Genomic DNA, 13,143 nt, shown 5'->3' with positions numbered 1-13,143 from the left:
ATTATTTTGACTGACCAGAAACAGGAGACATGAACACAAAAGTTCCTTGGAGCTCTGGATATTCAGGAGGCTCAGAAGATTTTTAAATGAATCAAGAACTTTTCAACACTTTAACACCAGTAGTTTGCTAACTTTGACATGAATGCTCTCATTTAAAGACATAAAATCATATTTTTTATCATCATTACATTTTGTAGTGTTTAGATGGATACTGAAGAAACTGCATCAAATGTTTGCTCATGTTTTCATGTGTGTATATTTGTATTTTTTTCAGACCTGTCTAAGAACCGTCTCTGTGAGTTGCCGGAGGAGCTCTGTCAGTTCATCTCTCTGGAGACACTGAGCCTTTACCACAATGGGATGCGTTCACTGTCCTCCAGCCTGGGCAACCTCCAGGCTCTGACCTACCTCAACCTCAGGTAACTTTGCACCATGCACAAGTTGGTGTTGCTGATCTACTCATTTTACAGAAGGGCACATTGACAGGATGTGATCTGTCATTTGGAGTCTAGATAGAACAATACAGAAGATGTCTGCTGGTTACTTTAACTCTGGCCACTAGTCCAGGTAAACCAGTAGTGTCTGTCATCATGCTGAATACAGGTATTCTTAAATATACTTCAAATGCTTCTGTTTACTTTACTTTAGCAGGACATTACAGAACAGTGAGTAAAATAAGGGTAGCTGTCATACCAAGAGAACTTATTTGCAGGTTAGTTATACTCTGATCAAAGTGGTGACCAATCAGTCCAGGATTTCCCTCCAGGAGTTGCTCCTGTGGGTTGTGTCAGTAAATCTAGTTTAAAGTTGAACCAGGATGTTGACTTGTATGTTTGTCACAATACCAAAATTTTAGATGTTGATACAATACTTCCTCCTCTGGTCGACACTGATTTGTAAAACGTGAAACAAATCAGCTTGTTGGAATATTTCACCTTGACTTAAGAAGCTGCCCAGGTGGCAAAGTATCACCAAACAGCACTTAGACCTTTCTCCTTTTCTATAATATTTGGTACTTCTTCTGGAGTCGCCATAGTGGTTATCTTTACTCTACTTTACTACAGTCACGTGATTGGTTCAACTCTTGGGGACGAGGATATTTTCCCATGTTGTTTTTTTTTTAAAGCAGCCTTTGGTCGAAAATGTGAGGAACTGCTTCGGTGCTTTCAGTACTATCGAAAGTGAAATGTAGGGAGATTGTATTGTTTTGTACACTTGGTATAAAAAAAGTATCAATACTTTTGACATCCCAACTGGTTAGTGAAACTGAAACTAATAAAACTTGTAACTGTAAAAAACATTGTAAAGTTGTACTTGAACACAATGCAAAGATGGCAACATGTAGCAGGTATTGCATTTCTGACACACAGCTGTTGTTGGAAAACACATTTTAACTGAAGTGTTTGTTTATGCTGGGAATTAAAGGGGCTTCACAAATCCTGCCCAGACCCATCTACAATAACTCAATGACTCAGACACCCCCTCTGATCGACTGTATAATTTCACTGTTGCTAGGAAACCAGAAAGAACCTACAGGTGGCTTGTAATACAGGCGCCAAGTGTAGGCTGGAGGCAAATATACAGTTAAAAAGAATATTTTCTATGAATCTATGTAAGAGCACATTTTTTTTGGTGGCTAGCCAGTTAGCTATTAAGTTAACCTGTGATATATGAGACACGTTTTTAAACAACGGTGTGTCAGGGAATACGCCTTTGAAAAGTGTTGCACAATCCTCAAGTGGATATCCCTGTGGAATGACCTCACTCTTTGTGTGTGTGGGGGTGTGTGTGTGTGTGTTTGTCTCCACAGTCGTAATCTCCTGTCCAGTTTACCCCCGTCGGTGTTTCAGCTTCCTCTCCTGCGAGTGCTCATCGTCAGCAACAACAAGCTGTCTTCACTGCCCGCCTCCATATACTCCCTCACACACCTCCGACAGCTGGTACGATACTCATACGTACACACACATGCACATACACACACACATGCACACATGCACACACACACACGCACACACAGTATCATTCTGTTCTCTAACTTGGTGTCTCTCAGCAACAGTAGATTTCTATGGTGATTGAGGTTAAAGAGTCACATTCCACGGGTGTCATGCTTTCTGCCAAGATCTTTTTATATCCTTAAGTGTCAGTTAAAAGTTCATAGTTTTTGTTTTAAAGTCTGACTTTAAAGCATGGGGTCTCTAGATTTATCTCCTCTGTAACAGGTCAGTGCTCTTGCTTCACTGTGTTCTCCCTCTATCAGGACGTAAGCTGCAATGAGCTGCAGTGTTTGCCTGCAGAGCTCGGTCAGTTGGAGTGTCTGAGGGACTTAAACCTGAGGAGGAACCAGCTCACCACACTGCCTGAAGGTATGTCGCCCCCCCCCCCCATGCCCAAGTAAAGCCACAGTGATCAGCTCAGCTCACAGTGCTCTTCGATGAGCCCAGCAAACACTAGAAAACTCAGTTATATGTTCGATTATTTATCTGAACTTATTGATAATAAGGATGATGGTGCAGATATCTCTGACCTCTTAACAGCCCAATCAAAGCACTGTTCTCTGTGGCCACTGTGGTGGGTTCTATAATAGAAACTCTTCAGGTCAGATGGTAATTGCATCATTATTGTGATTTATTGATTGCTTACATGCACAAGTATTGAACTGTTGTCTGACTTAACACAGCACTAATGGATCTTATACCATTAGTGGCTCATTTTCTTAATCATTAGGGGGAAATGGAAATTAAATAGACTCCCACTGGAGTCAGATTTTCCAGCTTTGCTATATTTAAACTTCTTCCATTTTATTTCTGTTTGTAAGGATGGCCCAGATGAATCAACATGTCTGTACATGTGCCAGTGTCAGCCAGAAGACTCATTGAACACTCAGATGTTCTTAAACGGGTTATGTGACAGTTATGTAGTAAATGTTGGTTTCACTTTATTACAATTGTCCACACACAGGGACTTCAACTGTGAGCACCCAGTTTTAGAACGGCTCTTACAAAGGAAGGAAGTAGATTTCTCCTTCATTTCTTTCAGAAAATCCTTTGAGCTACGAGACAAAACGTTTGATTCTGAGCAAAAAATAATAATAATTGGATAATAGAAAAAAAGGCAAAGGTACAAGATGAGACATCATTTTTTATGAGTGGAGGAATTACAAATTGCTTCTTCTTGAATTGCTTTAACCTTGATGTTAATATAGTGTTGTAATATATTGTAGTTTGTGTATGTATGTCAATCAATCAATCATTAAAATTTTATTTGTATAGCCCATATTCACAAGTCACAATTTGTCTCATAGGGCTTTATGTGTATTTACTGTTTCATATTGCGTATAGTGTAGTAGTCTGATGATCATTATCCTAGAGAGAAGTGATGTTAAGTACCTTATGGTAAGTTTTCATGTAAAAGTTAGCATTCAGATAACGGATAAATAATATATCTATTTAAATAATGTTTAAGGAGGATGGAAATATCCTCTATAATATATAATGCTGCAACAGCTCAAGTAGTAAATTCACCATAATGAATATGTCACATCATTTACAACACCGCAGTCATTTCATACTCACTTTCTCTTTGTAAAACAATTTCATTCACTGTTTCCAGTTGACTCTGCTTTTCTTTTTAACTTAATAAAACGTTGCAGTGTTCAGGCCATGAGCATCAGCAATAAGTTTGATTCAACAAAAACAACACTGATTTTAATAAAGAACGTAACAATGCAATGAATACTTTGATTTTTTACTTTGACCCATGCAGAAATATCCGAGCTCCCTCTTGTCCGGCTCGATGTGTCCTGCAACCGCATTTCCCACGTGCCCTTGTGCTACCGCCACTTGCGGCATCTCCAGAGCATCATGCTGGACAACAACCCGCTGCAAATGCCGCCTGCGCAGATCTGCTCCAAGGGCAAATACCACATCTTCAAGTACCTCAACATGGAGGCGTGCAAGAGGAGCCAGGAGGAGCTGGAGAGACACATGAGACCCACTGGATTCAACAGCTGGTGAGGAGCAGGAGGAAGATTTACATCTTTAACGTAATACAATAAGAATAAGGAGACTAAATAAGCCAGAAATTCTTCTTCTTCTTCTTCTGATATTGGAAGCTACTACAGTTACAATCTGCATGTGAGAATACGCTCTTATACCTAAGCAGGAAGAATTTGAAAGTGAGGTAAAGTAAATGCAGAATGGTTGATGAATGATGTCAGTGTTAACTAAGAGGAAACAGAGTTTATCAGTCTTGGCTTGAATGGAGCAGCCCGGTGAGCTGTTTTCATGAAACACAAACCCAAGGACAGAGATAAGAGTATTTGACTGAGCATTTGAAAAACATGAGTCATTGCCTTTTAGAATAGTGACCCCCACTCAACCCTGGGTAATGGTGGCTGCTCTGTATTTACTTGTGTGTTTAGTGACGTTATCCTAATGTGCATTTCCCTGCAGCCTGTCAGACCAGGAGCTGTTCACTGGTCAGTTTAGTGGACTGGACTCCGGCTTCAACAGTGTGGACAGCGGCAGCAAGAGATGGTCTGGGAATGAGGTGAAACTGCAGGACACACACGTCGAGTGACCTAACACATGATATGTTTCTGTCTGCGTGTGTTACTTAGCAAGATGACACAAAAACGTGTTTCATCAGGGAGCGGATCCAGGAATATTTTTCATTTTCTTTAAAATGGCCAGAGTTTTCAACACATTTGTTGATTTCTCAAAGGATAATTCATGGATCCTGATGGAAAAAAAACAGGCACGTTAAAGGACTGATATTCATGAGTGTATGCAGTTTGATGCAGATCCAAATAAAAACCTAGTGAATGATCTCACTTACCCAGCACAGTCAATGTAATATAATTTTACTCTTAGTAAAACTTAGTAAATGATTGATGTTATTATTTCATCGAATTATGGCAATATAAAAAGAGCAAAGCACTTTAATGCCCCAATTCCATTCTGCTGTGATTGAAAGTGCAGTTAAATTATGCTCATTCAGCAAAATATTGAATCTAAATACTGTCCAAATGTAACTATCTAAAACTGCACACCAACACAGTAAGGATCGTACACAAAATGCTGTATATTTCGCAATATCAGAGGACAGCATTGGAAAGATTGTTCGCACTGTAAGGTGCTGACTCGACACACCAGATGGTTTGTTTCACAGAAACATTCGGGAAGTGTTTGGAAAAGGGCGGACGCTTGCAAAAGATACTTGATTGGATGAACCATCTGTCTAATCACAGTCAATCACTGTTGGTGAAGTCAGTTTTTTCCTTTAAGAAGAAATCTTTATAAATCAGCTTACCATAGTAACATACTAAGATTGGCCGATATCAGTGTTTCTGATCCCAATCATGTCCTGAACAGTGAATATAGATTGTAACCTTCAGACAGGAGAAACAGGGTTTCTATTAAATGTGTGTATTTTTGCTTCCTGTCTTCATTTTTTTTGTTAGCTGTGATGTTGTAAATAGAGCTGCCATATGACGCAAAAACAAATTTCAAATGTGTTCTGACAATAAAAAGTATGTGTGTGTGTCTAGTCAGCAGATGACTTCTCAGAGCGTTCCCTCCGCATGGCTGAGGTCAGCAGAGACCAGAGGAACCTGGAGGAGGAGGAAGAGGAAGAGGAGGATGGACCTCCTTTGGAAGCGAACAAAGGTAAGAGACCTGATATCAGTTTGGAGGATATTGTAGTTTCTCGATCTGTAGTATCTGTCCGCACATTTAGAGAAAAGACAAACTCTTGCATCTCTTTGCAGTGAATGGCGTGGCGGAGCAGGTGGACTTCATTGACAGCAGTGTAACGGAGGAAGAGGAGGAGGAGATCAGGATGGATCCACGCACACCTCCTCTGGTACCTGTCTCTCATCACATACCGTCTTTTGATCAGTAATTGTGACAAATCTGCTGTGTTATCTCAGAACAGGGAACTTATTGATTGTATCATTGATTTTTCAGGATCAGAAGGAGGGAACTTCACCGTCCCAAACCCAAGACTCAACAACATGCAGGTAAATCACGTAGAGCGTACTGTACTGTGAGAGAGACACTATGATTCTTGATTTCGACTTGGTCCAGGCGTCTGTGGTTTCGGTTCATGTTACTTGGCGATGGAACCATGAAACGTCTCCCTGCCCAATCCCTCACGCTTCTACAGCAGCAGGTGAAGCCTGTTGTGTGTATCAGGATGTGTGTCCAATCTCACTCCAATCCAATCGCAACCCCTTGGACCACAACCCTGCGTAATCTGAACCAACACACAGAAGTGACCAGTAGCTTCAGAGCTTGTGGAGGTTGTAGGGAATCGTCTGTTTTACCTTTGCAAAAGTGCATCGTAAAGTCTGCGTGCTGTTGCTGCCAGTCGTCTGGTCTCTGAAGGAAATCAGGTGTCAGAATCAGGCGGATTGTTTATTCCTTTTGGAACTGACTGACCAACTTAACCATCGACGGTACTGTGAGTGCCCTGTATATATTGTATATAAACTCTGATATTATTGAAGTGACACGGACGTTTCTCTTTCTGTTTACTTTCCTGTTGTTGGTTTAAAAACACAGAACAGATTATTTTTGAACACATGAGTTGAAGTGTGTTGGGCTTGTGGGGGAGACTGACTTTGTAAATATTCAGATTGAACTCTGGAACCTCCAGGAATGGAATGAATGTCAGCTGGATTTCAAAGATACTTCTGAAATGAGACAGCCTGGTTGTGTCACTGTTATGCACTCTGTCTTCAAATTCAGGGATGCAACCCTGGATTGGGGCACACTTCTAGTGTGTACAGTAGCTCTAAAACATAAAACCATATTATTAGCACAGCAAAACAGGACTATTGTGGAGTCCTGTTTTGTGGCTGCTTCCTCCAGAATGAAGGGGTGAAGATGTTTCTGGAGTCGGCAAATGGTGGAATGGTGATTGAAAACTATCAGTAATCTGCTTTGAGGAGGAGGAGTGAGGACAAGAAGCTACAAGGTACTTAGGAAACCTCCTAAAGGAAAAGTTTTTTCCTTTTGGCATCAGATGCTAGGACCTCCACGTCCCATTTCAGACATGGTATTAACATCCATCCTGAGAGATCCGGTCACGTTTCCTCCTGATCAGATTACACTTCCCAGTTCTATGTGCAAATAAACACAGCCATCATTTGTTTTCTTGAAGACCAAATATTGTTTCAACCTAGTCTGAGTTAACAGATGACAATGTTTGTGTGTATGTTTAGTAATTTAAGAAAATGTATCATTCATTATGTGTTGATCAGTGTTGATATTGTGACAGTCGCTATAAACGAATTGACGTGTGGACACTGAGGAGCGTAAATATATGTAGCAAGAAAGAGACATCGTCTGAGTAGGCGGTCCTTCCTTTGGCCCAGGACGCATTTGCATACACAAAGAAGAATGTGGACACATGCGTCCAAGACCACTTCCAAATGTGGTTTTTGTGATCTGATCTCAGGACATGTTCAGGACACATATGGGTGTGTTCAGACCTGTACTTAGCGCTGACCACTTGAGATTCAATCGCTCAGGATGGATGTTAATACCAGGTCTGGATTGGGTCTGAACAGCGTCTACCAGAGGACTCCTGCCGAGGTGTTTCAGTATATTTACATGTCAGCCTCATTTCTTCTCAGCCTGTTTCTGTGACAGTCTTCCATTTTAATTCAGCAGTTTGTCTTTTCCCTGGTTGGAAAACTGTATTTAGTCCCTCGCAGTGACAATGACAGACAAGGTTTTATCACTCTTTTCTCCGTTTCCTTCTTTGTTTTACAAGGTCACTTCACTGGATATTTAAAGAGCTGGGAAAAGTCAATACTCTGCCGTTCCCAGTGCGATTTCCCCTCACTGCCCCTCAAACTGTGCAGGCTCTGTGCATGTGGTTGCTGTTATCTTGGAAAGTTCCCAGTACTGACACACTGGCTCCCCCACGCTCCGCTCATAATATAAACTGTGTATGAAGGTGTCTTCCATCTGAACTCCCACAGAATCCTTGTTCTTCTTTGACCTGTAGTGTGTTCAGCTACATGTCTTTGTGCTGAAGCCCAGAGGGCAGCTTTTATCGTGCTGCTCTGCTGTCCCATAACCAAGATAACCACATTCTTGAGACTGAGGTTCCCATGAGTCCTATTGGCTACATTTTAATATGTGACCCAGAGCCATTGTTCGCAGCCTCTGGAGCAACAAAAAGCACACGCGCCATTGTTCTGAATCTTTGAGTTTCACTAACTGTACTCCGGATAAATTCATGACTGAGAGCATGAAACTTGTCCACTAGACTGTTCCTTCTGACTGAGGAGAATCTGTTCCATAAACACAGCATTTCACATCATGAACAAACGGATGTTCCGAATCTCAGCTTCAAACACTTCCTGTGGGACCTCTAAAAATAGAATAGAGACCTGAAATGGAAAGTCAGCAGAGTTTGTAAAACATAAAGCAGATATCCCCAAATTGTTCTTTTTTGATTTTGCACATGATGATAAAGTTTAAAGTCTTAAATCCATTCTCATTTTAATTTGTAAAAGTGTTTGGAGCTGTGTACCATAGTCATAATAAATATATAACACTAGAGGACTGTGATGGAGCAGCCGGCCTGAGCCAAAGCCACCCAAGGAAGTGCAGTGTCAAATTTGATGCAATTTGGACATTTGTGATTGATTCATTAATCATAAAGGTTCAACAAACAGTTGACCAGCGCTCTGGTGCAGCTTCAATGAACTTAAAATGAACAGGTGAACATCTCTTTGTGAAGCAGCGGTGGCTTCAGGGGTCTGTGGACTGAATCCAGCAGCAGGTCTTTACTTTCTGTGGCTCATTTGTTGCAGGTCACTCTCAACATAAGGAATCATCAGAAATAATAGATCTGGTTGTTCTGGATTTAAATCCTTTCAGCTTGGGGCCAAGATCTGGAACATCTCCCTATATGATTTGAGAGATGAGGGCTATCACTTAAAAAACCCTAAGCCTCGGATTGACGGAGAACCAGAAGACAATTAGTTCAAATTCAATTGAATTCAGCCCTGGAGCCTGATCCTGAACCATGATATAGACTTGATGTTCCGTTCATTTGCGGAGCCTGGAAGCTGATGATTAAGTGAGGCAGTTACTTGTTATGAGGTCATTACAGCTGGGATTTTACTTTGGTCAGATTTTGAACAAAAAGACAATGCTGATAATTTCTCTCTAAGAGAAAGTGGAGTTAACTGAGCTTTCTAAATTCTAGGACAATTATATGTGGGTGTATTTTGTTGTTTTTTTTACAAATACTTTAGTAAAATTCCAATAAGAACATTTAATTTGTTTATTTGCCACATTGATGTTCTCTCTCTCTCTCTTTTGCTCTCTCTTTCTCTGTCTCCTCTGCAGGTCCAGCCTCCACATTGAGGTGGTCCCCCCTTCGTCGCCCTCTTCACCTCCCATATCCCCCTCCAGCCCCACCCTGGAGGAGCGGAGGAGGCCGGGAACCCTGCTCATCTGGCAGGAGAGAGAGCGGCTGCAGCAGCAGCAGCAGCAGCAGAGAGAGAAAGCCAGGTTAACCCTCACACTCACTGATTGTAATTGATAAATACCAATATTTTAACATGATGTCTTCAACTGTAAGACTAATGTTGAATGTGATGTCAGGATTGAAAGCTTCCGTTTACTGCGGGTAAAGAAGGAGGCATTTGATGGCATCTTAGAAAGGGCTTAAAACGTATCAATGGATTGGACACAGATGTCACATGACATGAGCAACATGAATGTGACTCTGCATTTAGCAGATCTGAGCTTTAGGAAGTCTTTATGTGTGCAGCAGTTTGTGCCCCTCTCATAAGGAGCAGCTCTCTGTCAGAGGCCACTCCCTTCCGCCTTTCATATCTAATTATACGCTCTCCATGTCCGAAACTCTAATTTTGCAGTTTGCTGAAGTCATCGACCAAAACAGGAAGTCACGTGGCCACGGCACCGCAGACAGGAAGTAGCTCAGCGTAAGTAAGGCCTGTAGAACGCATTAAACACACATCTGTGCGACAGGGAAGACACTGAGTGACAGTCTCAGTTATGCACGTATCATCAATTTGAACATTTTCCTCAGTGTGTGCTGGGTTCACATGAGGGGGTTTATTTGGAGAATAAACTGTGTATGTGTGTATGTCTCCCCCTAGTGGTACATCTCCAGAGAACAACAGCTCCCTCTCCGGCCTGCGGCAGAGATGTGCAGTGAGTGGCATCCTTCATGTCTTGTGAATACAGCTGACTCCTCTGTTGTAAATATGACTTTTCTGTTTTTAATCAGAGCGCTGAACAGATGAGCACAGTGCCTCCATCAGTACTTCTACATCGCTCCAGCAGTAGACCAGGTACAACACAAACACACACACTCAAACATCTTTCATGAAGGAATCATCAGTGGTAAAATACTAAACTAGTAAACTCAGTGTTTCAGGGTGACCGTAAAATAGGGAGAACTAATGTATGTTACTGTCATGAACATCTCTCACACCCCATTTTAAATTATTTTTTTTTATCTCAACATAATGACTCACACAAATGAGGATAGTTCAAATATAGATCATCAGCTTCCTGATCGGCTGTTGGTTAGATAGTGTCAGTATGTGGGAATCTTTGAACCAGGGGAATTTTTCAAATAGGACAATAACAGGAAAAGTAATTAATCTTCACTCGGTAAATATTGTGCCCAAATTGACAAAGACAAATGGAACATATGGAAAACTCACAGATCCTGAGGTTGGCAAGAAATGTTCGGTCAGATTTTTGCTCTTAAGTTAGATTCCAACACCCTTTACGTGGACCTTGGCTTTAGATTTGATTATTTTTTGCTAGGAGAATCTAAAATGCAGAGGTACTGTGTACACTCCAGCCTTGATTTTCGGAGCTTAGAGACAGTGCCATACTTTAACTCGCTCGGCAGCTTTAAACTGAATCTGACAGTCATTTACCCAAACCTCTCCTCTGCTGTTGTGAAGTATAAAAACCCTGGTATGCAGATATGTGATTTGTGAGTGTATCTGGCCTCACACACTGGTAACCTTGGCCTGAATGTTTGTGTCAGATGTCCTGCCCTCCCCGAAGACGTCTCCTCCACTTGGTCAGAAGCAGAAACCCAACAGCTTCCTGTTCCGCGCCGCCTCCCGCAGCAATGTCAAACCCACAGGTACAAATGCTTGGATTGAATTTCCCTTTATTAGTCAGTTAAAGAAATGTATGATGTTGACCAGTTTTCATCCATCACTATTTCTGATTAACAAATGACCTCTGTTATACACACACACACACACACACACCTCCACCTGCTGCTTCAGATATGTGGCTTTAGCACTGTTTACTGTCTGGTCGTCAGGCTCCATCTTTACTCTGGGCGAGTCTGGCAGAAGTGAGTCTCGCACGACGCTGCGTTCCCCTAAAGAGGAGAGACAAGTCATCACACATCTACGCAAGGTAACACACTACATACCACACAGTTTGATATTGATCAGAAAACGATTCCCCATCATACGATAAGTGACGTCATGAAGGAATTAGAAAATGATGTCATGCGTAGTTCTCAAATGCATTTCGCCAAGTGCATCCTACAATTCTTCATCATTGCATTATGAAGTCAGCAATTAACATTATATAGAATAATAATGCTGCCCTCTGACAATGGTTCGCTCAGATCAGGTCTTAAAAAACCGATGAGATTCTACTAGAATCCATAAATGTGTTTATTGACTGACGCAATCAACCTCCCACCCAGTAGCTCTGCAGCAGTATCATAATTATATATCCTCTATCAGCTTCTCACATTTTATTGAGGATACAAGACGCTTGCACCTGATTTTAAATAACTACGATGGGAATGGACTGTTGGTAATCCTGGTTGCAGTTTTCTTTCTGAAAATGTAAAATGACCTATGATCGACCAGATACTGTCTTTTTGCACGTTTTTCATAAAATTAAACTAAATTTGCTTAATTACTGCTTGTGTGTAATTTTTACATTTCTATGATTGTGATGATTATTGAATGATTCATTTAACGCATGTCGGCTATTTCAGAGGTTTGTTAAAGTAATCGACACAACCGTCAGCCTCAACGTCGCAACCTTTCAAAATAAAAGCTCTGTAATTCAGCTCAGCATACAGTATTGCAGCAACAAAAAGAGGAGAGGTAGAGAAATGTGTACCACAGACAGAGATTTCTGCTTGTAAATACTTTGTGTCCTGTGCTTTAATTTTTAAAATTACATGCTGACGCTCTGCATCTCTGTCCTCAGACTGTGGAGTCTCGGCTGAATATCACTTTGCCGGAGGATCTGAGTGAGGCCTTATCCAACGGCACCATCCTCTGCCAGCTGGTTAACCAGATTCGACCACGCTCCGTATCAATCATCCACATTCCCTCCCCAGCAGTGGTGAGTGCGAGGACCTGATCAATCCTGTCCTCTCTGCCTGGAAATGACCGGGCCGTTTCCTCTCGTGAAAATGACAACGACACCAAACAGCATTGATGATGTTACGTCTGGTATTTAAAACCACTGAAGTATTAAACGGAGATGATATATCCAAAGTCTCCGAAGAGTGTAATGACACGAGATGTTTGAGCAGCTATGTTGATACTAGCTTCTGGAGTTTATGTTTACCACCCAATCCACACAACATAAATATCAACTGGCAAATTGTATTCTGTCTCAAGCTCCACTTGTTGTGAGCAGTAGCTGATGGTGGCATATATGATATAATGTATATAATAACAGCTGTACTCAGACCTGACCCGTTAACAAGTGCAAGTGTTTAGTACATCTGTTCACACCTGGTATAAAATGCTCCCTGAATGTGTCTCCTGTAACCACTGGATCTCACTTCCCTGCTCAAATAATCACGTTCGTCATGTATTTCAAATTTCAGGCCAAATTATATTATTTTTACTAAGTCTGAGTATACAGATGTGTTCGATGCCAGTGTGTGTGTGTGTGTGTGTGTTGACACAAGTGAGCAAGAGGCAGAGAGAGAGAGAGATGAGTCAGAAGGGCCTAATAAATTATGTTTGATTAATCTCCTGCAGCTGTTCTGTCAAGAAAGATTTGACCAATTTAAGAAAAGCATCAGTCATTATCGATAAATCAATGTGTGGTTGCTGAGAAGTGTAGAAATATGTTT

At 41.3% G+C, this 13,143-nt stretch overlaps 1 protein-coding gene across 3 annotated transcripts in view; it reads left to right on the top strand.

Annotated features, from left to right (window-relative positions):
• lrch4 (leucine-rich repeats and calponin homology (CH) domain containing 4) overlaps positions 1-13,143 on the top strand; it is a 45,104-nt gene that overhangs the window by 20,532 nt on the left and 11,429 nt on the right. For all 3 annotated transcript variants that reach the window (XM_020100205.2, XM_069518430.1, XM_020100204.2), the window contains exons 2-16: positions 275-419; positions 1,811-1,940; positions 2,258-2,363; positions 3,763-4,009; positions 4,452-4,548; positions 5,549-5,666; positions 5,768-5,862; positions 5,967-6,019; positions 9,372-9,536; positions 9,905-9,973; positions 10,151-10,205; positions 10,282-10,345; positions 11,059-11,160; positions 11,347-11,444; positions 12,261-12,398. In XM_020100205.2, coding sequence (XP_019955764.1) covers positions 275-419; positions 1,811-1,940; positions 2,258-2,363; positions 3,763-4,009; positions 4,452-4,548; positions 5,549-5,666; positions 5,768-5,862; positions 5,967-6,019; positions 9,372-9,536; positions 9,905-9,973; positions 10,151-10,205; positions 10,282-10,345; positions 11,059-11,160; positions 11,347-11,444; positions 12,261-12,398 — 1,682 coding nt within the window. The remainder of the gene's footprint in view (positions 1-274; positions 420-1,810; positions 1,941-2,257; positions 2,364-3,762; positions 4,010-4,451; positions 4,549-5,548; positions 5,667-5,767; positions 5,863-5,966; positions 6,020-9,371; positions 9,537-9,904; positions 9,974-10,150; positions 10,206-10,281; positions 10,346-11,058; positions 11,161-11,346; positions 11,445-12,260; positions 12,399-13,143) is intronic.

Source organism: Paralichthys olivaceus, chromosome 22 (assembly GCF_024713975.1).
Source record: "Paralichthys olivaceus isolate ysfri-2021 chromosome 22, ASM2471397v2, whole genome shotgun sequence".
NCBI lineage: Eukaryota > Metazoa > Chordata > Actinopteri > Pleuronectiformes > Paralichthyidae > Paralichthys > Paralichthys olivaceus.
This window is presented reverse-complemented; position numbering and strand designations above follow the sequence as displayed.